Source organism: Lepus europaeus, chromosome 12, assembly GCF_033115175.1.
Source record: "Lepus europaeus isolate LE1 chromosome 12, mLepTim1.pri, whole genome shotgun sequence".
Taxonomy (NCBI): Eukaryota; Metazoa; Chordata; class Mammalia; order Lagomorpha; family Leporidae; genus Lepus; species Lepus europaeus.
The window spans coordinates 80,126,636-80,142,967 of record NC_084838.1 but is presented as its reverse complement, the minus strand read 5'-3'; the positions used below and the strand labels follow the sequence as shown (position 1 = coordinate 80,142,967).

At 40.2% G+C, this 16,332-nt stretch overlaps 1 protein-coding gene across 1 annotated transcript in view; it reads right to left on the bottom strand.

Moving 5' to 3' along the window:
- TMC1 (transmembrane channel like 1) overlaps nt 1-16,332 on the bottom strand; it is a 539,504-nt gene that overhangs the window by 19,393 nt on the left and 503,779 nt on the right. Inside the window, exons 17-18 of the mRNA XM_062208413.1 lie at nt 11,302-11,430; nt 1,876-1,943 (exon numbers count right to left, since the gene is read on the bottom strand). Of these exons, the coding sequence (XP_062064397.1) occupies nt 1,876-1,943; nt 11,302-11,430 (197 nt within the window). The remainder of the gene's footprint in view (nt 1-1,875; nt 1,944-11,301; nt 11,431-16,332) is intronic.

Sequence of the window (16,332 nt, the reverse complement as noted above, 5' to 3'; positions counted from 1 at the left end):
GCCCGAGCTGTTGCAGGTACTTAGTGACTGAAACAACAGCTGGAAGACTCTTCTTTGTCTCTGTCTTTCTTTGTCTATCTGCCTTTCAAATAAAATGAGTATAGATATACATTTTTAAAAATTAAAAAACTGACATCAGAGGAAATTGTCTTTCTATACTATTTTTCTCACACTGATCCATCTAATGAGCTGCAGTCCCACAGCAAGATAATGGAGCCCTTGAGGGCAGTCTTTATATTACTAAATGAGGATTATTTTCACACTTGCCAGGGAGTTCAGTCTCTATCAGTACATATAGGTTTGATAATTCAGGCCAGCTAGGGTTGAAAGATTTGAGTAATACACAGAGTTTGCCCCAAAACTAAAGCTATGCTGGCACGTGTGACTAGGACAATGGTACGGTTTAGCGCAATACTGTATTAGACACACATCCCCAGGATAAAGCAGCTCAATTATAACTGCTTATGGGTTGGGGTGCTCTTAGTTAAGAGTGACAGATTTCTAAGACACATGGTCCCCAGATGAATTGGATGCTATGATTCAATTTTTAAACTCAGAAAAGATTTCCACTGTATCAACTCATCTTAACCTGTCAGGCTTTATAATGAGAATGCTTTCTTTTCATAAGAGATATGACAGTCTTGTGCACATCACAAGAAATAATTCTGATGGGTAAATGGCCCTATGAAAAAGTTGTGAAATAAAGGTATTTTTAACTTGACCCTCCTAAAACATGTGTTTCATCTTTTTAAGCTATTAGATTTGGTAAGATGTTATTTTTAAGTAGCTATAAATTCTATTTTAAATATATTTAGCCATGACAATAAACTAAATCAATTTCTTAGAAATGACTTATGTTAATTTATATTCTAATTAACAGATGGAAATGCGATCATTAATATTTCACCACTAAAATCTGGTGTCACAAGACATAAAAATATAGGAGCTGGGGCCGGTGCTATGGTGTAGTGAGTAAAGCTGCCACCTCCAGTGCCGGCATCCCATATGGGAGCCAGTTCGAGTCCCAGCTACTCCACTTCCAGTCCAGCTCTCTGCTATGGCCTGGGAAAGCAGTAGAAGATGGCCCAAGTCCTTGGACTCCTGCACCCGCATGGGAAACCTGGAAGAAGCTCCTGGCTCCTGGCTTCGGATCAGCGCAATTCCAGCCATTGCAGCCAGTTGGGGAGTGAACTGGCAGAATGGAAGACCTCTCTCTCTCTCTCTCTCTCTCTCTCTCTCTCTCTTTCTCTACCTCTCCTCTCTCTGTGTAACTCTGACTTACAAATAAATAAGTATTTAAAAAATATATAGGAGCTGGCATTGTGGCATAGCAGGTAAAGCCTCCATCTGCAACGTCAGAATTCCCAGTGCATGCCGATTCATGTCCTGGCTGCTCCACTTCTGATCCAGCTTCCTGCTAATGGCCTGAGAAAAGCAGTAGAAGATGGCCCAAGTGCTTGGGCCCCAGGTACCCACATTGGAGACCTGGAAGATGCTTCTGGCTTTGGCCTAGCCTGGTGCTGCCCACTGTGGCCATCTGGGGAGTGAACCATCAGGTGGAAGATCTCTCTCTGTCTCTCTCTCTCTCTGGAGTTCTTTCAAAAAATATATAATTAATTTTTTAAAAAGTTATGAAAATGTAAATAGTGTTCAAATAAATGTACTAAATAGAAACATAAGTTCCCATCATTTGATGAAGGAATGGTGTGCTGAACAGAAGAAAACTTTGAGGATCAAACTTCATTTGCTAAAGCAAATGTTAACCAAAATGACAGACATTTTGGTCTCCTCTGATACCAGGCACTACAGTGCTCTATACAGTCATGACCTTGGAGGTTCTTCAATGAGTGATAAACTGTCCAGCAGCTGGCTTACCAGATCATGCCTTGGTTGAAGATCAGAGCGAGGACATTGCCACTGATGTCAAATTCGGTGTATGAAGGCTAGAGGAGACACAGATGTTCATTGGGTTAGCAGCTCAAATGGGAAAACTGAGAGCCAAGTGGTTCTGCATAAGCATGACTAGGCCCTCAACTACTTTCCTTCAGCAATAATAGCAAATAATCAGGATAACAATAATCAGAGATAAATAAAATAATAAGAAATAATCCTTCTGACAGAGTAAGACTAATTAAAAATGCTGTCATTCAATGCCGTGAAAGTATAGCAAGACACCCTCCAACATACTGCTGGTGAAAGCAAAAACTATAACAACCTTTCAGAAAAACAATCTCATGATACATATTAAAAACTTTAAAAAATGTCATTCTCTTTGTCTACTTCTAGGATCTTGTGCTAATTAAGTCATTTGTAGTGGTGACAAGTTTTATCAAGAAAGCATGAAATCTTCTAAGTATCCAACATTGTCTTAGGAAAAGCAACATATCTATCCAATGAATATATAGCAGCCAATTATGATCATTTTAGAATATTATACACATGAATGAAAACTATGCTGTAACAATAAACAAAACATAAAATTTTACATTCATTATTCTAATCAACTATATATGATTATATGCATGGAGAAAAGCCTGGAAAGTTCAGCAGAATTGTAGTATGCAGGTGGGTGATAGATTATGGTTTTTAGCTTCTTTCTGTAAGCTTTGTATATTTAAAAAAATTTGTTTCAACAAGAATATGAATTTTACAATAAAAGAAATATAGGAAAAAATAACAAAAGTTTAAGAAGTTATTCAACACAATGCCCAGTCTTCATGTCCCTGAGAATACTACTGTGTTCATGAAAGCAGCTGAAGTCTGTTGTTTGTGCAGAGGCACAAAAGACCCATTGCTCTGAAAAGGGCATCCTTGCTGGGATGGCTTATCCAAGTCTTCTTGGTGACACCTTTTCATCCTAACAGAAAAGCCTCTTATCAAAGAAGTTAATGATAATTAAAAATACAATGAAATAAGCTTCTACTTAATTTGTAATAGAGAATTCAGAGACTGACTGGTAAGAGAGTAAGAGAGCAGCAAATATGAAATGAGAGGATCAAGAAGACCATGAAAGAGAAACCAAGAGTGTGGCAAGTCCTAGCACTGCCCCAGGTCCTTATAACTCAAGGTATGCCTCAGACTCTAAATTGTTATCCCATATTAGCTCCTGCCTCCAACACATGCACACACACACACACACAAGATGATCCAAAAGAGTCCATGTTCTTCCCAAACCTAAGAAACCTAGATAACATTTAATAGGAGATGGAGTAGGTCTCTGATTTGAATCTCCAACAACTCTTTGCATCAAGAGTTTTATGAATTCAGGCCTCAACTTCATCACTTTCCCTCAAGACAGCAGTATTCCCCAATACTGCTAGAACACATGGGCAATCTACCTTGTCACAGACTCAGGGAATAAACAGAAAATATGGCATACCAAGAATTGTTAAGTCTCCAAATAACATTAAATATGAAATAATAAATAGCCTTGTATGTTAATAAGACAAAGATGACTTGGATAATTTCAACATAAATTAATTCCAGATAGTAAAGTACACATACAATGTGTTTCACTAGCTTACAGATTCTCTAGAAGTATAATGTTAACAAGATGCAAAAAGGTTTGGTTGACAGTTTTTGCTCTGAAATAAACCATGAAAAAATGTGTCCTCCAAGGAGAAAAATAAATTACTTCTCATAAGGAGAACATGAACTCTTTCTCCTTCCATGGGAGCAGTGTTCCATGGATCATCGACATGTTTCTTTCCAGAGCCCTATGTTATCACAGAGCACATTTGAACAGTGTTCCATGAGGTGGCCTGTGCCATCTGCGGTCTTAGAACAGCTTTTCTGTGTGAATTCAAGACTCAAAACTTCCATCTTGGCCTCTTTAGAATGGTATCATGCTGTAGCCTAGTAAACTACTGAACATGGCATGCACTCAAACTTTTGAAGTCTATTTACTCTCTCACAAGCAAATAAACCTCTTAAGTGTCATATGAAATGAGATATTTTTGCAACTAGTGGACCTGAAAAGGACACACTGCCAACCCCTGTCTTCAAACTATGTTTGTGGCAGGGACAGTAGAAGAAAGCCCTGATGTCTAGATGGGCCTGATACAGAGAGAAGTTGGAATCCCTACTCTATCAGGTAGTTTGGTGGTCCTGACACTTGAATGAGAATCAAGCCTGAATCTTAGACTTTCATTACCACTTCCTGGTTGGGTGAGTCAGAATCATCACTTATCTAATTAAGTCTTAGTTTCCTCAGAGATCAGGGGGGTCTACAAATTATGTTTCATGAGCTAAATCTGGACTGCCATCGGGTTTTGTAAATAAATGTTCATTGGAATACAGCTACACTCATTCATTTATGTATTGGACAAAAATAATAGAGTTTAGTAACTACAACAGAGACTATATGGCTTGTAAAAATTAAAACTCTCTTAGTGAGCATTGAAGCTAGCAGTTAGGATGCTCACATTCTACATCAGAGTGCCGTGATTCAATTTCAACTTCTTGCCAATGCAGACCCTGGGAGGCAGCAGTGATGACTCAAGTGATTAGGTTTCTGCCACCTATATGGGGCACCTGGATTGAGTTCTTGGCTTCTGGCTCCAATACTGACCCAGTCCAGACTGTTAAGGCATTTGAGAAGTGACCCTAGGGATGGAGATGCTCTCTCTATTTCTGCCTCTCTAATAAATTAAAAAAATTAAATTTTTAAAGTAAAAAGAATAAAACTTAAACAAATAAATAATAATTTTAAAGAAAATAAAATACTAATTATAAGGCCCATGACAGAAAATGTCTGCCAACCCATGAACCAAATAATTTCCAATATTCCTTTTTAATCTGAAAATCTATTATTTGTTGAATATCAGATCCAGCTATTAAAGAAGTGTTTCTCTCCTAACACTAGAATTAAATTCCTTTATGCATTAAAAATAGAAACTTCCATTGTAAAAATTAAATACTGGGGTCAGCATTGTGGCATTGAGGATTAAGCCATTTCTTATGATGATGGCATCCCATATCAGAGTGCCAGTTCAAGTTTTAGCTGCTCTGCTTCCAATCCAGCTAGTGTGCCTGAGAAGGTAGCAGAGGATGGCCCAAGTGCTTGAGCCCCTGCCACTCATGGGAGAGACCAGGATGGAGTTCCTAGATCCTGGTTTTAGCCTAGCCCAGACTTGATTCTTGTGGCCATTTGGAGAGAAGTCTCTCATTGCAATAAGTTACCTGAGTTTCTTCAAACAAATCCCATGTACCACCGGTTGCAAAGGTACTTATAGAGTTGTAGGCTGGTGTGACTGGTGGTTTTGGAGCAGTGGTTCTCAAATGAGGTTCCCAGACATGAGTCAAAAAGCTTCACCTGGAAACTTGTTAGAGGAGCATTCTCAGGTCCTCCTCCCAGATCTACTGAATCTGAAAGCTATATTTTCTGAGGCCCTTCAGGAGACTAGGATATGCATTTAAATTTGAGAACCACAATCGAAGACAAACCCTATATTCATCTCCTAAGATGATTCAGCACATAGGGCTCCACACTTCAACTGGAGTTGAAGGCAGGATCCTGTTAACAGCAGACAGCTCTGTCCACATACTCAAGTGGAACGTCAAACATAGTCTGTTCCTGTTCACATGTTCTCACCCATTATGGAATGTCCATGACTTCTTATTGACTTCTTCATACTATCTTCCTGAGCTGCTACACATTCCCAGCTAGAAAACAACAGTTCATCTGTCAATTCTATGTCCCAGCTCATCTGCCAACTCCATTCCACTGCAAGTAAGCCATATGAGCTGAGAAGTATCTTGAACTGCAAATGCTGTAGGTCTGGCTCATGAATAATGCACACTTGATCAGAGCCCTTTAAATTTCTAGGGTTATGCATTGCAATGAAAGTTCAATATTATGGGAGTCTGATTATTGGCTATGAAGTTAATCGGAAATGGGTTTGAGGACTAACTCTATCAAGGACCAGCTATGCATCTTTGAACAAATTAACATCCCCTAAGTTTCAAATTTTTATAAAATAGGGATAATAATACCTAATTCACAGAATTGCTAGCATAATTATATGAAATAATATATGTAAAGTATTTCATAGTTTCTGATACATAGTAAGCACTACAAAAAATATGATACAAAAGAATTTAATATGGTTGGAAATCCACTCCAATGATCTGTCAATTAATGCCTCTTATTTACAAATCCCTTTATGAATCTTGAATCCCTTTGTCAGATCTCAAGGAAATTCACCATATTTTCCATTTAAACACATTTAACAAAAATCACCTTAAAATGCAATTGTAAACAACATGCTGACTTTAACTTAACATGCCCTTACTCTATGCTCACATTCAATTCTGTATCTTCTTGGATATTTTTACTTTGCCAATAATGGGTAAGAATGATGTCAGTACAAATTAAAGTAAAGACATTCTGTGTTGAAGTATTGGAGAAAACCCAAAGAGCTTAGAAGAGGTCCACCTTGCTGATTCACAGCAGTTGAAATCCCTTCTGGGAGCAAACCATACCACTCCCCATGAGTCAGTGAATTCTTTAGAAAAATTGAGAACTCCCACTCCCATATTCAGAGAAGCCTTGGATATATTGATTTACATTACAAGCTCTGGATAATTTGCCCCATACCAATAATTTTCCCACATCAGTTCATTTTCATAGGTTTGTTGTGATAATACCTTGGATGTAAATTTACAACTGGAAAATGGATCACTTTTTTAAAAAAAGATTCATTTATTTATTTGAAAGGCAGAGTTAGAGAGAGAGAGAGAGAGAGAGAGAGATCTTCCATCTGCTAGTTCACTCCTCAAACGACTTCAATAGTCAGGGCTGGGCCAGGCCAAAGCCAGGAGCCAGGAGCTTCATCTAGGTCTCTAACATGGGTAGCAAGAGCCCAGGCCTTGGGCTATCTTCCACTACTTTCCTAGGCACATTAGCAGGGAGCTGGACTGGAAGTGGCGCAGCTGGGACTTGAACAGGTGCCCATAGGGGATGCCAGGGCTGCAGGCAGTGGCTTAATCTACTGTGCCACAACACCGGCTCTGAAAAATAGCACCACTTTTAACCTAACATCGATAGAACCTATACATAAATCAATATATGGAACATAATACTTTTGTCTAGCAGTATACTTCCCCTGACTACATAAATTAGAAACCTCACTTAAATTCGCAAACTCAATTTTTCATCCATAAAATGGGCATGATAGTTGGTTATGTCAAAATTTTACCCAATTTTTGTGCTGGATCCTACAGCATTTAGTCTTCTAAAGAGGTTATTATAATAAGGTGAATAGCTTTTTAAATAGGTGAGCAAGTAGAGCACATATTTTGCATAACATTTAAGACACCTGCCTCCCTTAGCAGGGTGCCTGGATTTGTGCCTTGGCTCTGCTCCTGATTCCAGCTTTCTGCTAATAATGTGTACTCTGTGATGCAGCAGAGATGCTTCAAATAGCTGGGTTTCTACTGCCCATGTGGGAGACTCAAACTGAGTTCTGGTTCCTGGCTTCAGCCTGGCCAAGTCCTGGCTATTGTGGCATTTGGAGAGTAAACAAGCAGATGGAATCTCTCTCTGTCACATAAATACACATATTTTTTAAAGTATAGTACTAAGTAATCATTAGTAGCATGAGAAACTAGTCACCATTAAGTGAAAAAAGCAAGTATCAGCCTATCTATTTGTATATATGTAGACATACATACACAATATTTGCATATAAATATAAGTGATACGAATACTATTTAATTCAAATCCAAGTAATCTCACTATTGATGGAATTGCCTGTGGTTTTTATTTTCACATTTAGCTTTACTCTGGTTTCCAAATTTTCTAGATAAACTGTGAATTTAGGAAAGAAGTAATATGCTTGTTTTTTGGTTGGTGGTAGAAATGGCCACATTTTTGTTCTTCATTTCTGGAAGAATTCTCAATTATCTCCTTTGCCCGTGTCAGATTTTCCTTCGTTTTATGACAAATATTTTCTGGACACATTCATCAATCAACAAGTCTAGAAGAACAGCAGCAAAATATCTGGAGCAGCCTCTTTGCCCCCAGAACAATCCTATTTTAGATTTCTGCATCTACACCTTTCCTGGCCATACTTTGCAGCTCAGGGGCCTTTCTTAATCTCAGCCCTCCACAAGAAACACCTTCTATTTCTTGAAATCTTGATCCTCCCTCAAGACCAGGCTCAAATGCTTCCCTCCTGCTGCCAATGTCTACATTTTTCAAAGGCCCATACCAGCTGATTCTGCCCATGGCATTTACCTTTTATGCCCTTTACTGTTATTGGAATCTTGCCAATCAAAGACTAGTGAAGAATTTGAGAAACTGGAGAATGAGTATCCCCTCTGCAAAGGATAGCTCTTGCCTTTCTCCCTAGGAGTAATGTTGGGCCTTCCAATATATCAAGAAAAGCAACAAATTCTTATACACTTATGTAAAAGCTCCCAGGTTTGAAATAATATATCTTTAAAGAACACATTGTCTAGACCAAACCAAAAACAAACAAACAAAAAAACCCACTCTATTGATTGAATCTTGCCCTGCATTCCCCTATAACCTAGCTGAGAGGTTTGCTCAGAATGATCTGCGCCTAATATGCACTCAACTGTGGAAGCCACCCACTTGATGGGTCCTTCATAATAGGATTCACATCAAAGATCCAGCATCCAACATTAATGTTTTAGCAGTTGTTTTGATTCTGAGTTTTTTTCCAAAGAGCCTTCCAAAGGTAGTATAGAGAATTTTTTTCTCTATGACCTAAAACAAGGACTTGTTTCCTGTACTTAGTACTAACCCATGAGCACTGTCAGCACTCAATAAATAATAAATTATAGTCATTTAATTACAGCTTTTATGCATCCAGGTCATGTTATATTGACTTCATATTTGTAGTCAAATATTCTACCACTTAAGAGGAAAACAGCAAGGAATACAAGGCAAGCAAAAGTCAAGCAATGGTCTAAGAAAGAAATGGCAATTTTTATGTCTGCCTCAGAAGAGCTGAATCAGGCAAAGAAAATAGAAATGAAACCCAGCCAGCTGAATACCTCATAGCAAGGAATGGGAAAGCAACATTATAGCATCCTGGATCTATAGCATTACCTCACCGTTGTTCACCAAAGAGCATTACCTAACTGCTTTTGGCTCATTTGCGGAGGCACTTTCAGTGAGGGCGATAGAGATGACCTAATATAAGGCATCATCCATAGTTAGATGGTCATAGACTTTAGCTTGAAGTCTTGAAAACATCTTGAAAGCAACACTTGTCTTCAGACAAAAGAACATGGGCTAGAAGGGAAGTCAACTATAATAGATATTCCTACAATGAAGAGAAAAGTACCACTGTTGACTCAAGAACACAGTGCTAGAACTGACTCTCTGTATCACCCCTGGAAGGAGACAGAGTTCTGTCAATAGACAGTGCTGCCTTGATGGTGTTAAAATGTGAAGGTTCAACATTCAATCAACCAGTCAGCATGTCATGTGACTGGCATCAAATAGCAGAGGTCAGAGCCTCTGTTCGCATAGAACTTTCCTTCTAACAGAGTATGAAATAATAAGCACCATTTCTAAAATAAGATGTCAAATAGTTGAACATCTTATGAACAAAACAGAATGTTTAAACAGATAATGCCTTATGGGCTACAAGCATTGGAAGCCTCAGGGAAGAATCAGTCATGCCAAGTTCTAGGCCAGCAGCACCCCTTGGGGGAGAAATGGCTAAGATCATCTTACCTTTGAGTTTAAAACAGAAGCCCAGGTCTATACACTTTACAAAACAACTGCAAAAGTGCTAGTGGATGCTCTCAAAGAGAAAGAAAAGCATCAGACCATATAGAGTATTGGTGGTCCCAGGAAGTGATTCGGAAGCCACTGGAGGATTTTAAGCAAATGAATGCTATCAATCCCCTAGATCATATTCCTTGGGATAGCTGGAGCCAATCTCATTTGCAAAAGAAGGACAGGGCAGTGTGGTGATGTGGTAGAGCTCACAGTAACATGTGCTCTGCTGCTGCTCTCAAACTTTGTGAGAGGTTGTAGGGTGCAGCACAAAGGAACAGTAAGTGATGGGGGCTGGCATTATAACATAGCAGGTAAAAGCTGCTGCCTACAGTGTCAGCAGCCCATATGGGCACCAGTTCATATCCTAGCTGCACCACTTTCAATCCAGCTCCCTGCTGACGGCTGGGAAAGCAGCAGAAGATGGTCCAAGTGCTTGGGCCCCTGCCCACATGGGAGACCTGTAAGAGGCTTCTGGCTCCTGGCTCTTCGCCCAGCCCCACTCATTACAGCCATCTGGGGAGAAATGGAAGATCTCTCTCTCTCTGTAACTCTTTCAAATAAATAAATAAGTCTTTTTTTTACAGATTTATTTGAGAGGAAGAGTTACAGACAGAGAGAGGGAGAGATAGAAAGAAGTCTTCCGTCCGCTGGACTCCCCAAAAGACCGCAACTACCAGAGCTGCACCGATCGGAAGCCAGGAGCCAGGAGCTTCTTCTGGGTCTCCCACATGGGTGCAGGGGCCCCAGCACTTGGGCTATTTTCTACTGCTTTTTACAGGCCATTAGCAGAGAGCTGGATCTGAAGAGGAGCAGCAGAAAACAAACCGGTGTCCACATGGGATGCCGGCACTGCAGGCAGAGATTTAACTTACTACGCCACGGCGCTGGCCCCAATAAGTAAGTCTTTAATAAAAAGAAAAGCAAGTGATTAATTCAGTGCTGGTGGAATTCACAGAAGCCTGAATCATTGTTTGAGGAATAGAAGCCACTCTTGTAAGAATCAGGCTCCACCACTTGCCAGAGCCCTTTCAGTAAACTGGGCCTTCCTTAAAACTTCCACGGTCACTTCCTCATGCCTCTGTCAAGTTCTTGTTAGTGTGAGGGCTTTATAAAGTAATCACCATATTTACCACGTCATTTCATCCCCTAGTCTACTGCACAGTAACTGGCATATGATAGTTTCTCAAGAGTTTGGTGGAATTCAAAGAAATTCAAAGAATACACAATTGATACCTCCCATCCAGCCCTACATCTAGAAATTCCAGCAAGCTCATCGGGTCAGCCTACAATATTGAGATTTACTGAGTCCAACATTTTCAATGACAGGTTGAAATTATCCATCCTGGGCTAATTTTACTAGAATATTTTAAGCTGTGATACTCATGTCTGACCTCTTCTGAATTACTGGTTTTTATTTATTGATATCTAAAACAAAGATCCCACCCACTCAGTTTGAGAGTATCCTTCTTCTTGCAAAGTGAGTATAAACATTGAATCACAGAGGAAAAGTCCAAAAGGAGAAAAATTAATATCATACTTACATATCCATATTCCAAATCCCAGCACCAGCAGTAATTGCAAAATCTCACAAAACATGCCCTGAGAAAGTCCCCGATGAGGATGGTGACGTATGTGGTCAGGACATCAGAAACTGTCAGTCTCACAAATTCCTATTGAGATATTATGTGAATTAAAACATACATTTCTGTTTTCAAATTGTCTTAGTGTTGTCAATAGATCTGTCACGTGTCTAACAACATTTTGGCTTAAAGACTAGAATTACTGGTAGAAGAAAAAAACAAAAAGGCATACCTAGTAAATGAAAAATGTTTAACACCTGTTTTATTATTGTAAAAGTAATTACTAACATTTCCAAACCACTGTATCAAAATCTTCTCACTCAGAAACGTTTACAAGCATGACACAATTTTTTTAAAAGGCAGTATTAACATACAGAAATTACCTAACAGTGAATCGTATATTTTAAATGAGTGAAATGTATGGTGTGTGAGTGACATCTCAGTAAATTGTCCTAACAATTCTAAAATTCAGGGCAGGCCTTTGGCCTAGCAGTTAAGATGCCCTCACCCCAGACCAGGGTCCTTGGGCTCCATACCTGGCTGCTACTTCTGAATCCAGCTTCCTGAAGATTCAGACCTCCGGAGGCACCAGTGATGGTGTCAGTGATTGGTCCCTCCAATGAAAACTCCGTTGTGTTCCAGGCTTCCAGCTTTGGCCTGGTCCACTCATGGACACTTGAGGAGTGAACTAATGCATTGGAGTGCTCTCTCTCTCTCCCTCTCTCTCTCTCAAAAATTTTTACAAAGCGCTAAATTCTACAACTTAATGGGAAAAATAGGTTTTTTAAAAAAAAATTCAAAATGGGGTACAGGGTATGAACTCTTTTGTTAAGAAAACACTCTGTGTATGTGTGTATATATGTGTGTGTGTGCATGCATAATATGTATATGCAGCTGAAAGGTCTAGGAAATTAGAGACTGATTATTTCAGTGATGTGGGCTTGAATTTATGTGCAAAGTGTGTGTGGTTTGAGTTAAAAGTTCGCTATTTCCTCATAGACATATCATAACAATAGTAAATGAATATAAGAATAGACATACAAATGCAATTCAAAAACCTCATGGAAATGAATTTAAAAGATAAATTTATTTTGGTGCAAATGAAACTTTGAAATCCATGCAGAATACTTTCATAACACACATTTTTCATGGATTTTTGAAAACTGCATACATTTTCATCAATATAGTTCAGTTCTCTTTGCTGTTCTCTTACCAATAACTTGAGCCCTAGGACAGACAACACTGAATATCTAGTCAGATATATTTTCCAGAAACATTAGTGTTCTTCTACAATATGAAAAGTCTTCTGGTTTTTATTTCTAGCTCCCTATGAGAAACCTTCAAAATGTTCATGAAAATACTTACTATGAAAAGCTATGTTTGGATTTCAAATATTGTACACCAAAATAACCTGGTCTTTTAATTTCACTTTCCCATTAACTTGCTAAATCCCCTCATGTATACTTGCCCCTCTAATATAGCTGGTGAATTAGCCGAGGACAAAGAATCACTTGTCAAGTAGTGGTTAGGTGAATTTCCAGCTCCTGCTTCAGAGCAGTGCTTCCTAAATGCCAGGCAGTCGGGTACCACTTTCATGATTCTTGCAAAGGCCAAGTACATCTGAAGTATTAATGATATATTTCTTCTAGCTTATTTGAAGAAAATAACTGCTACTATTGTAAAGAGAATGTGTATAACACCTGCCATAAATAGAAGTTAACTGGAATGTAAATATAATAAAACAAATAAAATATTAAAAACTGAAAAATATAAGCTTTTAAAGGTTGCCTTGGGGCTGGTGTTGTGGCGCAGTGGGTTAAAGCCCTGGTCTGAAGCGCCGGCATCCCATGTAGGCGCCGGTTCTGGTCCCAGCTTCTCCTCTTCCGATCCAGCTCTCTGCTATGGCCTGGGAAAGCAGTAGAAGATGGCCCAAGTCCTTGGGCCTCTGCACCCGTATGGGAGACCTGGAAGAGGCTCCTGGCTCCTGGCTTCGGATTGGTGCTGCTCTGGCCGTTGCGGCCATCTGGGGAGTGATCCAGCGGATGGAAGACCTCTCTCTCTCTCTCTCTCTCTCTCTCTGCCTCTCCTCTCTGTGTAACTGACTTTCGAGTAAATAAATAAATCTGTAAAAAAAAAAGTTGCCTTAGCATTAGTTTCCACCAAAAGTGGCACCTGTCCATAGTATATTTTGGAAATGATCTTAAAGAACAGGAATGAGGAGTGGGTATTTAGAGCAGTGGTTAAGATGCTTCCTAGACACCTAGATTGTATATCAGAGTGCCTGGGTTCAGGTCTTGCCTTCACTTCCAATCCAGGTTCCTATTAATGTGCACCCTAGCATGCAACAGATGATGAAATCAAGTACTTGAGTTTCTGCCACCCACACAGGAGACCAAGGCGGAATTCCAGGCTCCTGGCTTTGGCCTGGCTGAACCCTGGCTGTTGTGAGCATTTGGAAAATGAATCAATGGTGGCAGACTTAGATAAAAATATAGGTAGATGGATAGATAGATATAGATATAGATATAGATAGATTATAGATATAGCTATATAGATATAGATAGGTATATATGCATACACTTATATACACAAATATGCATATATACCTTTCAAATAAATAAAAATACATCCACTCATGTTGAAAAATAAAACGAGAATGGGAAATAGGGAGAATAAAAAAGGAAAAAGAAGAAAAGCCTTCCTCCCAGGATGTATTAAGAGTTGTCCCTGCGGGGGCAAGTGAGTCTTGGTCCTTCTGATTCCCCATATTCTTATACTGCTCTTCCCTTTGTCCTCTGTACTTCAGCCCCACTGGCATTCTTTAAAACCCTCAAACTACGTACTCTTTCAGACCATAGGACCTTTGAACGTGGTTTTCACTGTACTCGTTGATTTATACCTCACCTTGATTCAACTGAATATGCGTCACTACAGCATCATTTGGAAGAGTCTCTCTCCCCTCCCTGATAAGGCCATGATCTCTCCAAAAAATTCTCCACATTTCCCCTCCTTTTTATTATTTGACAGATTGAGTTAGACAGTGAGAGAGAGAGACAGAGAGAAAGATCTTCCTTCTGTTGGTTCACCCCCCAAATGGCCGCTACGGCTGGCGCACTGTGCTGATCTGAAGCCAGGAGCCAGGTGCTTTCTTCTGGTCTCCCATGGGGTGCAGGGCCCAAGCACTTGGGCCATCCTCCACTGCCTTCCTGGGCCACAGCAGAGAGCTGGCCTGGAAGAGGAGCAACTGGGACTAGAACCTGGAGCCCATATGGAATGCCCCGCCGCAGGTGGAAGATTAACCAAGTGAGCCACAGCACTGGTCCCCGCATTTTTGCCTTATAGTGCTTTGTTGCCACTGTATATTTGCAATTTTTGTGTATTTATTTAATTAATAGCTCACCCCTAGTCTCCAATAGACTAATTTTCACAAGAACAGGGAACTGGTAAATAGTTGTTTCCCACTGTGTATCTAGCATTTAACACAATACTTGGCACTTAGCGCTCTTTCAATAAACATAGGATTAAGCAGTGTGTGAGAATAGTTTCCTGCAGTTAACTTTGGGATGTAGCTTTTCTCTTCCTTATCCTTTTGCTCCTTTTCATTCCCCAGTCAAGGTTGAGTTCAGATTCTAATAACTAGCACCAATTAGAGGTAGAGCATGGTGGACACCTTTTAGTTTTCACTGCTGGGTCAGAAAGACTTCCTCGTAGGGCCATCATTGTAGTACAGTGGGTTAAACTGTACTACAGTGGCTACTCCATTTCCAATGAAGCTTCCTGATCAGGCACAAGTACTTGGGCCACTACCAACCATGTAAGAGATAAGGATGGAGTTCCTGGCTTCTGGCTTCAGGTTGGCTTAGACCTGGCTCAGACCTGGCAAGCAGTGAACCAGTGGATGGAAGATCTCTTGTTCCTGCACTTTCTCATTGTCCCTGTCATTCTGTCTCTGTCAAACATATCAATATGTCTTTAAGAAAATTTAAAAAAAACAGATTTCCTCAGGTAAGAGAAAATTTCCGAGTGCTTAGGAAGTCATCCATGCCCTCAATCTAATGGTGGAAATTTCATTTTGTCTCAAGCCATCACCTAACTTTCACATAAAATATCTGAAGAGGATTCAAACGTTATACCACAAATTTCAAATACCTATTCAAACTGTAGGAAGAATAACCTGCTTTAGAGAAAAAAAGAATTCCAAAAATGGTGGTCCCACCTATCCTTGGGTACCTTATACAGTTCTGAGTCCTAGAATGGTAGATGAGGTGGGAACCAGGTCTCCTGTTGAACACCCCACTCTACACTAACAACTTGACACTCATGACATTTAGTTAAAATATCCTGAACCTCCTTATCCATAAACTTAAGGGAATCATTAATAAGTAAAGGGAGTCGGCGCCGCGGCTCAATAGGCTAATCCTCTGCCTGCAGCGCTGGCACACCGGGTTCTAGTCCCGGTCGGGGCGCTGGATTCTATCCCAGTTGCCCCTCTCCAGTCCAGCTCTCTGCTGTGGCCCAGGAGTGCAGTGGAGGATGGCCCAGGTCCTTGGGCCCTGCACCCGTATGGGAGACCAGGAGAAGCACCTGGCTCCTGGCTTTGGATCAGCGTGGTGCGCCAGCCACAGCAGCCACTGGGGGGTAAACCAATGGAAAAGGAAGACCTTCCTCTCTGTCTCTCTCTCTCTCTCACTGTCCACTCTGCCTGTCAAAAAAATAAGTAAAGGGAAAGCAACAGTCAAGAGCATCACATAGGTCACCAGCTGCAGATGCCCCAAGGCAGGAGCTTAGAGAGTGTGCTGAAACTATAATTATGTTGCTGTGGGACTATTCAGCATGGGAACAAGGACACAAACTCTGGGACCAGACTGTAGATTAAATCTAGGTTCCTGTCACTGATTTCCTGTGAGTCATGGGCAAATCCCTTTCTCCTCATCCATAAAATGGGAATGATAATATAACATCGCAGAACACAATTTTAAAATTCAAGGAGGC